We start from the raw sequence: 15,815 nt of genomic DNA, 5'->3' as shown, positions 1-15,815 counted from the left end.
CCTGTTAGTGTTCATTTTGTGTCCTAAGCGGGCGACACAAGAACGCCTCCTTACTAATAAACCTTGTCTGTCGCACCCTCGTCTTCTGTGGATTCCAGTGACGACGACGCACGTGACATCTCGTGGTGGTGCTGGGTATGTTCAGTGACCCCTCGTGCAGCCGTGACACCAGTCCTCACCGAGCAAAGGAATACGACCAGAGAAGACGCCACTGACAGCTAGGACTTCCCCCGGAGCATGGCCTCCTTCCAGAAATACCACCCGCCACGAAAGAAGTCATGCCCGTCGAGATGAGTCAAGCCCAGTTGCCAACAGCCGTCGTATTGCAGCAACCCCGTGAACCCCCTAAATTCCGCGGAACGCAGTGCGACAACCCCGAGGACTGGCTGGAACAGTTCGAGCGCGTGGCGGCCATCAACAAGTGGAATGACGAAGCGAAGTTGCAGTGGGTCTATTTTACACTGGAGGAGTCTACGCATACCTGGTTTATCAACCACGAATCCGTGCTTAGGACGTGGGAGGATTCCAAAGGCAGCCTTCTTCGGACGTTTTCAAGCGTCGCTCCCGAGGAACGGGCGGAGAGGCAGCTGCATTCACGCTTCCAGCTCCCTAACGAGAGCGTCGCTGTCTTCGTCGAAGAAATGAAGCATCTATTTTGTCGATCAGATCCCGAAACGCCAGAGGAAAAAAACTCAGATTCCTTATCAGAGGAGGGAAGGAAGAACTTTTCGCTGGATTAATGCGCAATCCACCGCAAACTATCTCTCAATTTGTAACGGAAGCAGCCGCCATGGAAAAGGTTCTCGATGTGCGGCGGAGACAGTATGCACGCCCTGCTGTGGTAGGCGGTACGTCGCCAGCCGAGCTTAATGCTGTAACCGTCAGCAACCTTCGGGACACCATAAAGGCTATTGTGCTAGAGGAACTACGGAAGATGTCCCCGAGTTCTTGTCCTCAAGGCGCGACGTTGAGCGATGTCGTCAGACAAGAAGTTCGGCGGGCGCTGGGGACCGGACCATTAGTTCCACCAAGCCAGAAGCCTGAGTGGGCTCCACGAGGACTGCAAATCATGTCGTACACCACGGCCATGCGCAACCCAGTGTGCCCCGCCCAACCGACGTACTCTCCACCGCCACGCCAACAACTAAATGTCTACCGACCTCCTGCCGAAAGAGCCGTCCCTAGAAAGTCCGACGTGTGGAGGACTGACGAACATCGCCCGCTGTGTTTCCACTGCGGTGAACCTGGCCACTTCCACCGTCACTATTTCTATAGGAACCTCGGAATACGTGGATTTCACGTCGGCGCTTCACGCCCGCAACCTGGTCAAAGGCCAGCCGAGATTGAAGACTATTTGCGGCGACAAAGTTTGCCAGCGAGCCGCTGCAGGTCACCATCGCCTTCGTCTCGCCGTTACCCATCGCCACACCCTGCCAACACAGAAGCATCACGGGGAAGATCCCTTAGCCCTCATTTGCGAAACTAAAAACGGCAACCAATGGAGGTGTGGTTGCTGCCGGGCGCACCCCTGAAGACCCTCCCCCGCCCGAAATTCCCAGTGGAGCAACACTACCTCAGCGTGTGAGAGACACGAGCGACATATCAGCACTATGTTCCATGCAAGCCGCAACAGTACACCACGACAGACCTGCAACGCCAAGGTAAAATCGACCGATCTGGCAGTGAAAATCGACAACCGGGACGTAATTGCGTTGGTTGATACCGGTGCTGACTTCTCCGTCATGAGTGCGGTGTTCGCCGATCAGTTGAAGAAGGTGCTGACTTCGTGGGAAGGCCCGCAGGTACGAAAAGCAGGCGGTCACGTCATAACACCAAAGGGAAGATGCACAGCTCGTGTGGATGTGGAAGGGCATACGTACCCTACTGTTTTCGTCATCTTGGACCAGTGCTCTCGGAACGTCATTCTCGGTGCGGACTTCCTTCAAGCGCAATCATAGGTCTTCAATCATAGGTCTTCAAGCGCAAACAATCACCCTGTCACGAGATACGGGCGTCACGCGAAATCCAAGTCCTGCATTATCAGCGGCCCTAATGATTCTCGACGAGCACGTCACATTGCCACTATGCTCGAGTGCTGTCATCCCCGTTGGCGCAGCCAGCTGCATCTGCGTGGAAGGTTTGGTCGAGGCCAATCAGAGTTTGCTCTTTGAAAAAGGTTCGGCTATCGCCAGTGGAATCGTTCACATCGTTGAAGGAACCGTCAGTGTACTAATCACTAATTTCTGCTCGGAATATCGTCACCTTGCAAAGGGCACCACTGTAGCACTATTCGAGACCATCCTGGGCATAAGCGATGTACTCACGATCGATGACGCACTTCATCCTCGCGCACATGACGTGTTCTTTACCGTGAATCCGGCGTCGCCCCTGGAAAGACACGAAAGGCTGCGGAAACTGCTCTATAGCTACCAGGATTGTTTCGCCACGTCAACCAAGATCCGCCAGACAACGCCTGTAAAACATCACATCATAATTGATGAAAATGTGCAACCAAGTAACCAATCGCCGTGCCGTGTGTCCATAAAAGAGCGCAAGGCAATCCGGAAACAGGTACAAGAAATGCGTCATGACAACATCATTGAGCCCTCCCAAATCCCGTGGGCTTCCCCTGTAGTGATCGTGAAAAAACGGGACGGTATTCCAAGATTCAGCGTCGACTATCGCCGACTCAATAAGGTAAGGAGAAAGGACGTTTATCCGCTCCCTCGAATCGATGACGCCCTCAATCGTCTCTGCAATGCCAGATACTTTTCATCTGTGGACCTAAGGACTGGCTACTGGCAGGTGGAAGTTGACGAAAGGGATAGCGAAAAGACGGCGTTTATTACACCAGATGCACTATACCAGTTTAAAGTCAAGCCATTTGGACTTCGCACTGCCCCTGCAACTTTCCAAAGGGTAATGGACACCGTATTGGCTGGCCTGAAATGGCAATCTTGTTTGGTGTATTTGGACGACGTCATAGTCTTCGCTCCATCTTTCGAGGAACAAATCAGCAGGTTAAAAGTGGTACTTGATGCACTTAGGGCTTCAGGACTTACGTTAAAGCCCGAAAAATGCCGTTTCGCCTACGAGCAGCTGAAGTTTCTTGGTCACGTCGTCAGTTCTGCCGGCGTTCTACCAAACCCTGAGAAGACAGCTGCAGTTCAAGACTTCCCGCAGTCCCGTGAAAAGAAGAGCCTTCGAAGCTTCCTCGGACTTTGCACGTACTATAGGCGCTTTGTCAAGGACTTCTCGCAGGTCTCCGAACCCCTGACACGTCTAACGAAAGAAGACAGCTCGTTTGTCCGGGAGGCACCCCAAGAAGCGTTTCGGGAGCTCAAAAGACGTCTTGCAGCGCCCCCTATTTTGGCCCACTTTGACGAGAACGCGGCAACAGAAATCCATACGGACGCCAGCAGTGTAGGCCTCGGTGCCGTTCTTGTTCAAAGGCGGGACGGACGAGAACACGTCTTCGCCTAAGCCAGTCGATCTTTGTCTAAGACAGAGTACAATTATTCCACGACCGAAAAGTAATGCTTGGAAATTGTGTGGGCAACTTCCGCCCATATTTGTACGGCAGGCCTTTTACCGTCATTACCAACCACGATGCTTTATGCTGGCTTGCGAACCTAAAGTATCCATCCGGAAGTCTCGCAAGGTGGAGCTTGCGGCTCCAGGATTTCGACATATTGGTAGTACACAAGAACGGAAGAAAGCATTCTGACGCAGATTGTCTGTCTCGAGCCCCGGTTGAGCAACCACCACCGCGTGCAGACGACGACGCCAGTTTTCTGGGCATGATCGCCGCTTCCGACTTAGCCGCCCAACAACGGGCCGACCCTGAACTGAACTGTCTCATTGAACATCTTGAAAGAAAACGTACGGAGATACCCAAAACTTTCAGGCGTGCTCTACACACATTCTGCTTAAAAGACGGTGTCCTTGTGAAAAAGAACTTCGACTCTAGGAAGAGCACCTACCTTCTCGTCGTGCCGTCGTCATTGCGTCAGAAAATCTTGCAGGCGTCACATGACGAAGCAACCTCCGGGCATCTTGGGTGTACACGAACGTTTTCGCGGATCCGTGAGCGTTACTACTGGCCGCGCATTCTAGAAGACGTCAAGCATTACGTACGGACGTGCCGAGAGTGTCAACGCCGCAAGAGACCGCCAACAAAACCCGCTGGACTACTCTAGCCACTTCAACCCTCCAAAAGGCCATTCGAACAAATCGGAATGAACTATCTGGGACCCTTCCCGACGTCTACCGCAGAAAATAAGTGGATTATTGTGGCGACAGATTACCTGACTCGCTACGCAGAAACCCGCGCCCTTGCTCAAGCCACTGCTGAAGAAGCCACCAGATTCTTCGTTCACCAAATTGTCCGGCGCCACGGTGCACCTCAGGTCGTTATCACTGACAGAGGGACAGCCTTCTGTTTCAAACTAATGCAAGCCATTTTGCGGTACAGCCACACCACCCATCGCCGAACTACCGCATACCACCCGCAAACTAACGGTCTCACAGAACGGCTCAACAAGACCCTGGCGGACGTGATGTCGATGTACGTCGATGTTGAACATAAAACATGGGACGAAGTGCTCCCATATGTCACCTTCGCATATAATACGGCCGCCCAGGAGACAACCGGGCTGACACCATTCGCTCTTGTTTACGGACGAGAAACGACAACGACTGTGGACGTAATGTTGCCGCATTTAAACGAAGGCGACCCAAACCCGGACGTAGCGATATTTAAGCCACGCGCTGAAGAGGCCAGGCAGCTGGCTCGACTGCGAACGGCAACCAAGCAAGCGACGGATGCCCGACACTACAACCTGCGACACCGCCATCAGGAATACACACCCGGCGAACAAGTTTGGCTATGGGCACCAGTTTACCGACGAGGCCTCAGCGAAAAGCTTCTGCGGCGTTATTTTGGCCCCTACGAAATTGTTCGTCGCGTAGGGCCACTGATATATGAAATCGTCCCGGATGGTACGTCCCGGATGGTCCCGGATGGTCTGTAGATTCCGGCGACGACGACGCACGTGACAATATCTTAGGTAGTTGCATGATAATTGGGCCACCAATTTGTTGCACTCTAGACTGTTGGAGGTTTGTCTGAAGTATACATTTGGAGCTTCCAGCATGTTTTTTCGCTTCCAATAGAGCTGTTCACCAAAGGAAGCTCCCCACATTCGCAACTTGTAGCCAGGAATGTGTTCAAATATATGCTTCGATGCAGGTGTAGAACACGTTAATTGTCACAATGTACCTTTAAGTCACTGTGCCTGAAAGGCGTATAAGCACCGAAATGGAGCATTGTCTCTGCTTCTTTCATTTCAGATGATTGTTATCGCTTAATGATAACATTTATGATAACCATTTGTGTTCCAACAGGTAAGAAAGGTTGAATTATTACTTCTTTTTTGCGCCATTTCCCTTCGATCACATTTAAGTGAGTACCAGTTTATTCATTTGGACTTAAAGTGCTAATACATCTATGGCACTGAACAATTTCATCGCTATTGCTTACATTTCTTCCCGAAAATGGCACAGAAACGAGTGCACTAGCAAATGCAGCAAAATGTATGAAAAGTATTGTTACCCGCGACTCTGTAGCTATCTCGCAGGAGGGCAAGAGAACACTGGAGTAGGAAATAAGCAGTAGTCTCAGTGGGTCTGGTCACTTTCACCCAGCGCCAAACTACAACACAACCGTAGCGCTCAGACCACATCGGGTGCTAAAATAACACAAATCGGTGTCATTGCGAAGTATCACGCAAGCAACTACGGCGGGCCGATAAAAGTATTCAGTGGCTACCGGGGCCAGGCCAGCCCACACCAACGACAACGCGGCTCTATTGGGCGACAGAAGGATACCTCAAATTTTTATCAACTAATGAAAAAGAATACCACGTTGACACAATACCATTCATGAAATAGAAACTTTGTGCTATTTTATGATTTCATTGGGGTATTTTAAATAAATACGCTCACAGCTGAATATATATTTTATTGAGTAATGCACGCTGTTTCCAAGTACACATTTTAATTTTCTACTTCACTTCGAAAACGTCTGCACCAAGAGAGAGAGAGAGAGGTTCAGGAAAATAAAAGACGCAACTTCTGCAGCTCTAATTGGGAGCACGGCTTAGCGACTGTGTCGATTTAACCAGCATCTAGAACACTATCATGATAAGTGAGAGAACATGTGCAGAAAATAAGTAACAAAAGAGTAAAAAATAGAAAAATGTCAAATATTGGCAAGGCGGCCTTTGAAATCGCATGCCCACTATTGGAAGGTAGTATTTATAAGGAAAACGTTGTTGTCAGCCACGCTAGCAGACTATATCATAGACATGTGCGTGATACAATCGCAAAAGCGGTCGTAAAGGAAGAGACGAAGAATGCGAAGGAGACATGTGATGGTTCAGAGCAGGAAAACGAAGAGGAGTGATGACACATCATAGTATATGACAAATGAGAAAGAATGAAATAGAGAAATCACCTAAAAAAACAAGACACTGAAAGAAGTCGACAAATAGAAAAATAAAAAAGGTAGTGCGCAAAGACATTAAAACAAATAGACAAAAACAGCCCTGCGCGAAGAAATGACTTCCAATGAACAAAGAGAACATAGCGAAAATTCACAGTCAATAAAACACTTCCTACTGCATATTTTTAACGCATCTACGTGAAAGGCAAGGGTGACTGTATATGAGAGAAATAGAGAAATAAGCGTTTATTTTGGAACAATGTCCAGAGTGATGCCCCACATCATCCTAAGGTTAGAATCTTTCTTACACAAGAACTCACTGGCATTTAGGATTTCTGCAAGGCATAAACTACGTCACAAACCATGACCTTTAAGAAGTACGGCTATTCGTCATTCTGTGAATAGGTGAGGTATCCGTAACACCTCTATAATGTATGTAAACTTTGCTTATGCTGCCTGTGGCTGATAACAGTGACCAATTATGACTGATCACTTTGTAGCGGGTGGGAAATATTACATCATTGGTTGCGTAATTAGAATTCTGTGGTTACTGGTTTTTAATTTAGTCGTCTGCCAGGTTATATTAAACAGGTTAATTCAATTGTACGACAGATTTGATATTTGTTTGTTAGCTTTTTGCAAAATTCTTTCGATCAGCAGCATTGCTATATGGTAAAATATTTCACTGCCGTGCACAGTGTCTGAGCCTAATTTTCATTAGATGTAGGTTTTTTTTTATCATTTGGAATTCTGTATTGATTATGTCACCGACAGTGACGGCTACACTAATCTTAATCTGCTCTAAAAGAAAAAAGAGATGAAGAAAAACACAATATCAAGATAAAGGATGCTGAGCAATGTTTAACATTTACTTCAGGATTGGGACGCAAATGTGCAGATTACCTAATTATCTAAAAAGTGATTTTTAAATACAACAAAAATGGTCGAACGCAAGCCCTTGAAACAGACACAAAACATTTTAGTGATATTTTGTGCCACAATATAGCACCACTGCTGAATATACTCCTGTGTTATTATGGGTGCTCGCGGTGAGTCGACGAAGGGTAGTGCTAGGGCTTGTTACTCGAAACGAGAACTTTTGACTTAGCTTGTAGATGTGTCTTATCTCTCAGTTAAAAGTATATGTAATAAACAGCAGGCTATACGCACCTTCTTCAGTTATTGTAGGAAGACGTGGAATTTTCTTCTTCCTTTTTCTTCCTGCCACGCCTCTCGTGTAGAGCGGATCGTATGCTAACAAAGAACAAGATAGTCGGAGGGCGCTCAGAATAGTTCATAAAGTAGGGGAAAGTGTACAAAAGTTACGGATAAAGACAGTATTCTAGAAATGCACGTGCATGCAGTCTTTCCGACAAAGAAGTGGAAGTTCTTGGTCCCCATTTTTCATAAGGAAACGAAGTAGTAGTGCTTTTTTTCTCGATGCAATATTTACTTGTAAGAAGCAGCAAAATGTGGTTTAAGTTGGTCAATACACTTATGAATCTTTAGCATGAAAAGTCTCGTACTGCCCACTTTTCGGCCAACTCTATGCTCTAATTAAGACCTCTGTTTGGCGGGCCCCTGACTCTCCCCGCTATGCTACCGATGCGGGGAAGCCGGATATGCCGACCGCCACCTCCAGCACCACCTAATAAAACTACATATATCCGCCTTCAACGCCCCATTTTCAGGGCAAGATGAACCACCACACGACATCACCGACTACTTTGAACAGCATGGCAGACACCCCGACCATCTTCTAACTCACAATCGCCAAGCTGCTGCATCGCATCACAGTGTCAGCAGTATACTGGCCATAGTAGAGGCCTATCCATGAGCCACTACCCGGAAAACTAAGTGTAGAAACCGTTGAAGCTGTCTTTTTTGTCTGGTGAAATTCCGAAGAACCTTCTCAACAGATGGTGCCTCGACGAAGCTTTAAGAGAACGCTGCACGCCGAGTGGAGCTCAGACATCGCAACCTTAACGATCATCGTTACAAGCCGAAACCACGTAACAGACAGACGTAACCGTGGTTGACATCACTACCTAGCCGCAACTCTAGACGATAACCCAGCCACCTCAATGTTCTCGTCGTAGGCCACAATGTCACCACTCTCAAGGAAATAGGTGTCAACTATACTTTTCTGTGTGGGCAGTTCACCGTGACGCTGGATAAAGTTAGAGCTTTTAGAGCACCAGGGGAGGCCATTTATAAAGCCGACTGTGGTCTCTCTGCAAGACTCGCCCTCAGTAACAAGCCTTATCCTGCAAACTTTGTATTACTGCTGCTCTGCTAAAAGAATAAGATACTTGGTATGAACTGTTGTAAGACGGTAAGTTGGGCCAATTGGTTAAGATTCATCGTGAACTTATTTGCAGCGCAAAACCAAACACCAGAAAAAAAGACAGGACAGGGAAGGAGCAAAAGAAAAAGAACAGGATATATATATATATATATATATATATATATATATATATATATATATATATATATATATATATATATATATATATATATATATATATATATATATATATATATATATATATATATATATATATATATATAAATATATATATATATATATATATATATATATATATATATATATGTGACGCTATGATGAATGGGCGACGTGGCCTGGCTCATACCTCATGTTTATTCTACTGTGCACTTCTTCCTCCTCTACTTCTCCTAACCATCACTTCATACGTCACACAATTCCCCCTCCCCCGAAAAATGGCACCGAATACAAACTATAAGAAATTGAAGAAGAGATTAAACGAAATAATGTCCAAGTTCACAGTTTCACTTCCTGACACAGTTTCACAATCTCACTGAATCTTCAAGGCCGAGGGAGCAGTCCGGTGTTTTTTATGACGACTCTGGTGGACGAGTTTGACTGTTGCGTCCTGGATGGCATAACCACACCCTGTAAATCTGAACTGGTGATAACATTGGTTGAGTTTTTGTGAGGAACGGACAAGATTGGGAGTGCCTGTAGCATTTGAAGTTCGGATGTCGTCGGGGTTGTATAATTAGTCGTAAATGGTGCCATCCCAGTGCTTCTTGCTTTGGTGCTTTTTGACAGACTGTGCAGAAGTGCCTGAGCGCTTGCGGTTTGCAAGCCGTGTTTCCGCGTCTTTCTCGGCGTTCTCTGTGGTGTTGCAGTCGGCGTAATAGCAGGCGCTGGGAGTGTCTCTGACGACTTTTCTTTGCGCGAAAGTGCATGACGTCTTGAATTAAAGATCTTATTTTCCGATGTTCTTCAAATGAAGAGTGCGCTTCCGTCGAATTTTGCGTTCGTCGGTGCCCTCGTTGCAGTCTCTCGCGTTGTAGCATGAGTTTATGAACTTGGCTTTGCTTGCTTTGCTGAAGCGGCTCAAGGGATGGCTGTAGTGGCGTCCCTTCCGGAATGGGGCATTCATTTCCTTCGGTGTTTGACGTGTCCTGTCGACAGCTGATGCTTGGTGAATTAGTGTCTTGCTTGTCGGGCATAGTTGGTAGTGCGTCATCATTGCTAGCACGCTTTTTAGAGGCTTCGGTGACGTGGTTCATTACGCACGCTTCCGAAAGACAACTGTGTACGAGGTTTGATGTATCATGCACTTCTGAATTTGTTCGATTCGTGAATTGGTGAGCTCTGCATGTGGGCACCACAGGTTTCAAGGCATTATTAGGTTTGAACTGCAGATTTTGGCAAGTCTGCGGTGCCATAGAAATGACACGAAGCTCTTCAGGGGCTTCTTTTTCGCTGTTCACTGCGAGTGGTTCTTGCACCTGGTAGCGTGCGACGCTCGATGCGTCTGAGCCTTCTGTTTTGTTTGGACTCTCGAGAGTGTGTGCGCCGAACGGTGATGCATGAAACCGTACGGGAGAAGAATGGCTTGACAGGGTATTTTTCCGATGCGTCAACTCGTCTATCGTGAACATGGTGACCTTATGAGGCAAACGGTGAGCGTCAGGAACGCTTGACGAGCCGCATGATGGAAAACCGGGTGGTGTACCACGTATTCGTGAAGAAAAATGAAGTGCATGAGGTGGGTAAGCAACGTCTCGTGTCGTGTGCTTGAGCGACGACTTTGAAAGTACCGGCTTTCGTGAAGGAAAACCTGGTGGAAAGCTACGTTCCTTGAGAAATAAGCGTGGACTGTGATGGCCGCGTGTGGTTGTATGCAGATGGCCGGTAATGAGAAAGTCCTTGTCGTAGTCGTTAAAACGGGCAATCATATCTTCCCTGATCTTTTGCCATGATTCGTCGTTTTCGAATATGTGTATCAGGTAAAACCTAAATGCCTCACCGGAGATGTAGTCAGTGAAGTTGGCGATCATTTCCCGTTCTGACCATGATGCAGCGAATGCGTGGTGCTCGAACAGATCGAACCAGTCCTGTACAGGTCCATCGTCCACTGCTCCGGTGTACTTGGGAATGGGAAGGTCGTCTGATGGTGCTGTCATGATGCTAGTCTTGGTGTAGTGTTGGGATGTACTTTCGTGGTCCACGTTCGGTCACTGCGTCTTGCTGAGACGTTCGGAGATGGTGGCTGGTTGATGAAGTGGCCGCCAGGTCTTCATCCTGTCGACTTGTGTGACGCTACGATGACTGGGTGATGTGGCCTGGCTCATACCTCATGTTTATTCTACTGTGCACTTCTTCCTCCTCTACTTCTCCTAACCATCACTTCATACGTCACATATATATATATATATATATATATATATATATATAGGTACTGGCAGCCTACATCACGACATGCGCAGAACACGTGCACACTAATTTTCTGAGTGGCGCATTTAGGATTGTCTTTGCAATCGCTCTCTTCTTAATCTTAGAATGGCCAGACTTGTAGTTTAAGGCAGACTTCACTGATCCTAGGTCACAGTTCCAACACAAATAACTTTAACCAAAGATTAGCTTTAGGTCCAGAAACTGTAGCTCGTAATTTTTACAGACTTCGTAACGAGGGAAGGTGAGACCTATACCATGGTATAGGTCTCATGTGCGTCGCTCAGGAAATCCTGTGTGTGCGTGTTGAATACTGCTTTTCATAACCAGGTAAAACGCTTAGTAGATGCTGCGTATCCTGAACAGGTGATTTTGTCTGTGCATGAGTCGGTGATTCGGAGTGTTAAGCTCGCAAAACGCAGAGGAGCTCAAGCAAAATATGATGAAAAAAGAAAAAGAGCAGTTTTTCCTTTTGTACACAAATTGGCGCATGGGCTGAAAAACGTAGGTTTAAGGTTGGCGTCAACTTTCTTTTTTCCGCCAAACATAGGGTAGGTCGCGTTTGCGCGATGGTTCAGAATGCGCTGAGAAACAAAATAGCCAAAGGGAGATGCTCGGTGAATAATAAGAACAAGTACATTGCATGCGTAAAAAAAGCTTGGTATTTAACTCCATGATCGTGTGGTATGGAGTACGTGGGACAAAAAAAAAACGATGTGTGAATGTTGGCTTAAGGGAGCATGAGTTATCTCTTCAAGGAATCGCGTGACTTCACCTACCGGAACATTGCAGGTCATGCGGTTTTCGTCCCATTTTTAAGAGAACCACCATCATCTTCAAGCATCCTAACCAACTAACAAGAGAGGCATATCATACAAAGATTAGGGGTAGCAAGTGCATAATCGAACGATCCGTAACACAGCATGATAAGAATTAAGTTATTTAGGCCAACTTTGATTATCCCCAAGAGTGTGATAACGCCACCTCGGTGAACCTCTTGTTTTGCGCATGTCGTGATGTAGGCTGCCAGTACCTATACCTACACATTTAACCCCGTTTTTATTTTCAATGAACAACAGTTGTTAGTCAGCTACGTCTTTTCTTTCTCTTGTGCTCTTTCCCTGTCCTGTGTTTTTGCTTCTGGTATTGCGCTGTAAATGAATTAACTTGGTATTAACTTTCTAAGTGAAATGATGCTAAGGTCGACTTGACGTCTGATTTTAAAACACCTACCTCAGAAAACGCACTCCCACTACAGAACACCAGGGAGAACCGCACTGAATGTGTTTGCATATTAAGTCACTGTTCTCTCTTTGGTGTTAGTTAAGTGGACACTACACTGTGCAACCAGTAGCTGTATGCGAACCATCACATTTGCAATCCAAGGTGCGCCGAGATACATCTTGGGAAAGCGAAAGTCATACCGACAAACTTTGGCCATCAATACAAGCTCCCTAATATTAGTACGAATCCTGTGTACTTAAGAACATTCGATGAGGCTAGCAGTTATTGCCTTTTCTTTAATGCTACCGAACCTGCTTCAGCGAATTGATGTCTCACACATAAATTCAACGTCAAGCCGAGTCTTCCGAAGTTCAAGCGAAACAAGCTCAAAGGAACCGCTGTTGTATTCCAAAGATTGCTTCATATCGTCGCAAGGAATTTCACAGAACCCAGTAGCCAAACGTCACATCATAACAGAACGAGCCCGCCAGGTTTGTGAGAACTCGTACAGAATTCCGAGGCCCGAATGTGAGGAAGTGACAAAACAAGTCGACGAAAAGTATCACGACGACCTGATTCAGCCGTCTAACACTTAGCGGGCTTCTAATGTGGTGTTGGTGATGAAGAAAGAAGAAGCGTTTTATTCGTGCGTTGGTTATGGCCACTTGAACCAAGCCACCAAAAGGCGTGTATCATCTCCCTTCAAATAAATGACGCTGCGGTTGACTCCACAATGTGATGTACTTTCAGTCAATTGAACACAAGACCACCCACTGGCCCATTGAAGCCGACGAATGAATCCAAGAAAAATCTGCCTTTTCAATGCTAGAAGGTTTGTTGAAGTTCAAGCTGATTGCTTTTAGGCTGAGCTTCTCTCCTACTGATTTCTAACACATTGTGAATACAGTGTTAGCTGTCTTGAAGTGCGAGACGTGCCTACTGTGCTATGACGTCGTTGCCGCGTTCGCCTCTGATTTCGAAGAACAATTTCAGCTTTCTATAGCCGTCCTCGCAGCAATAAAAAGTTCTGACCTGATAACTATTGACTACTCGTTTAGACATAGGGTGAGCGTTTTATTCAAGCAACATGCTTTTCGCTTAATCGCTAATACTATGCTATAGGTATCATTTTAGTTGAAGAATTTGGCTTAGCTGTCAAATGCTCTTTTCATACATTTCAGTATATACGATATATTTCGCTCCACAGCACGCAGCAGAAAAAAGAATTTAACAAATTTAATGTCGTTTTTCAGCAAAATTAGGGAGGGCGCTCTTGCTGGTGGCTAGTCCTTATTGGTACTAAAATTGCGACTTTATAAGTGAATCCATTACTTGCAAAAAATTATGTAAGTTATGAAGCGAAAAAAAAATACGCACGCTCTTCGTCTTCAGGTATTGGAGGAAGACTTGGGTGCCACGGATGCCGAAGTCTCCCTGGCGGGTTTTGCGGGAAATTGTCAAGTGGTGCTCTTCCTAACAGAGTCAAACCAAATTAGCCAAAATGGTGTAATATTTTCTATTAAAAACTGAATAAAACCCTTCTTTTTGAAAAAAAGTGCGAACATCTGTTTCTTATCTAAAACTTTTATATTCTTTTGAGAACTGCAAAAAGTCAATTATAGAATACCATTTTGTTGCGCTTACGCAGATAACGAAAGTACTCAAATACACGTAAATACACAAATAACCAACGTTGAAAGTGTTTTATTACACTAGGAATTAGAGCTGGTTGGGAATGAATGGATGTATACTGAAATATATTACACCCTGTGCGACCATATCCATGCTAGCTTGAGAAGTTATATGCACCTACCTGGTCTGCCCCTTGTTGCAAGCGTGCACATTGGTCCTTGGTCTAACGTGGGCAGATAACAAAATAAGCCCAGAAAAATAATAAAGTTTGCATGAAGTAGCTGCATAATTATTCGCTACCTGAAAAACATAAAAGCAATTTATTTACGTTAGCAGGCGCTTGTATTGTTGCCCATTTAAAGTGGAATAAAGGTTACAAAACCCCCATTTCACTTGCGATATTGACATATAAATTATAGGCTTAAATTTTGGGTAACACCGTTAATATACTGTAAACTTAAGAAAGTAATTTACTGTGTCTGTGTGAAGCGTTTCAGAAATAACATGGAGTGATATCTTTGCAGAAGTGACTTGCTGTTAATAATTTATCATCATTTTTTTTTCATGTCGTAATGTCTCTTTCTATTACATTTGAGGCAACTGGCAATCTCATCAACTTGTCAATTTTCGCTCACATGAATCAGCGTTTCATAACATCTCAGGAATTTTAATGCGATAATCCTGTCAGCCAACATGTCAGTATTATCACCTTCGTTAAAAATAGTTCCACGCCGTAGAGTGGTCACCGTTCCCATTTTACTGCTGGACCACATTGAAGACATGGAAATAAGTTTTGGAAAAAAATAAAACGTGGAAAAAAGAATATTGCTTTCGCAATATTCTTCAACCTACATTGTAATATGTACTGCCCCATTAGGTATAAGGTTATTATTAAACTCTTTACTTTATTTCTGCTGTGAATTCAGAATATATACTGACGTCATGAGAAGCTGTTGATTAACCATGAAAATTGAAACAGTCAATTGTTGCAGAGAGACCGTCATTCTTCAAGAATGCGTGATGTTCAGTCAATACAAATGAATAAATGGGCTTTACGATGAGCCTTGCATGGCAAAGAAATACACGTATTTAATCTAACTGCAAGATTTCATTTTTTTTGTGGCCACGTGCACCATAAGAATGGCCTTCATATGAATGGTCTATTGCAGTTGCTATCAGCCCACGTCTCTTGATAACTGCAGTGGACATAAAAATTGACCGGACAACTTTGTGCAGCGTCCCTTTCTGAGGGCTTCAACATTAAACCACCACTTTCAAATGAAATGCTACAGTTATAGCTACAGCTGCGGCAGCGTATTGTGGTTTTCTGTGTCCCTGTGCGTATTCTCATATGGCCTCAACGTAGGTCACATGGTGTCAGACATACATGGTCTAAAGGCTTCTTCAAGCAACGGACATATTATGCCTGCTGCCTCATATTATACTGCTGGAAGTATCACTGAACGCTGGCCTAAGTTTCGTCACCGTTTTGAATATTACCTCAAAGCCATGAAAATTGAGAAGAAATGCAATCAGTAGCAGAAAGTTGCATTGCTATAAACTCTGTATTTCAATTCCAGAAGCTATCGAAGTATTGGACATTTTCGTTGTCAATATGACCGAAAAGGTGGCAAAGACATGCTCCTAAAAAAAATTGAAAGCTATTGTGAACCTCTCGTAAATAAGACTGTCAGGCGGTACTTGTTTCTGAAGCACGTCTGTGGA

At 45.3% G+C, this 15,815-nt stretch overlaps 1 protein-coding gene across 1 annotated transcript in view; it reads right to left on the bottom strand.

Moving 5' to 3' along the window:
- Window positions 1-14,584, bottom strand: part of LOC142768589 (uncharacterized) — a 45,014-nt gene extending 30,430 nt beyond the window's left edge. Inside the window, exons 1-3 of the mRNA XM_075870594.1 lie at window positions 14,272-14,584; window positions 13,836-13,931; window positions 7,676-7,759 (exon numbers count right to left, since the gene is read on the bottom strand). Of these exons, the coding sequence (XP_075726709.1) occupies window positions 7,676-7,759; window positions 13,836-13,931; window positions 14,272-14,377 (286 nt within the window). The 5' untranslated portion in view covers window positions 14,378-14,584. The remainder of the gene's footprint in view (window positions 1-7,675; window positions 7,760-13,835; window positions 13,932-14,271) is intronic.
- Between the last annotated feature and the right edge of the window lie 1,231 nt (window positions 14,585-15,815).

The sequence above is a fragment of the Rhipicephalus microplus genome, chromosome 8 (genome assembly GCF_043290135.1).
Source record: "Rhipicephalus microplus isolate Deutch F79 chromosome 8, USDA_Rmic, whole genome shotgun sequence".
In the NCBI taxonomy this organism is placed as follows: Eukaryota; Metazoa; Arthropoda; class Arachnida; order Ixodida; family Ixodidae; genus Rhipicephalus; species Rhipicephalus microplus.
Note: the sequence above shows the minus strand (reverse complement) of the source record. Positions and strands in the feature narration are given on the sequence as shown.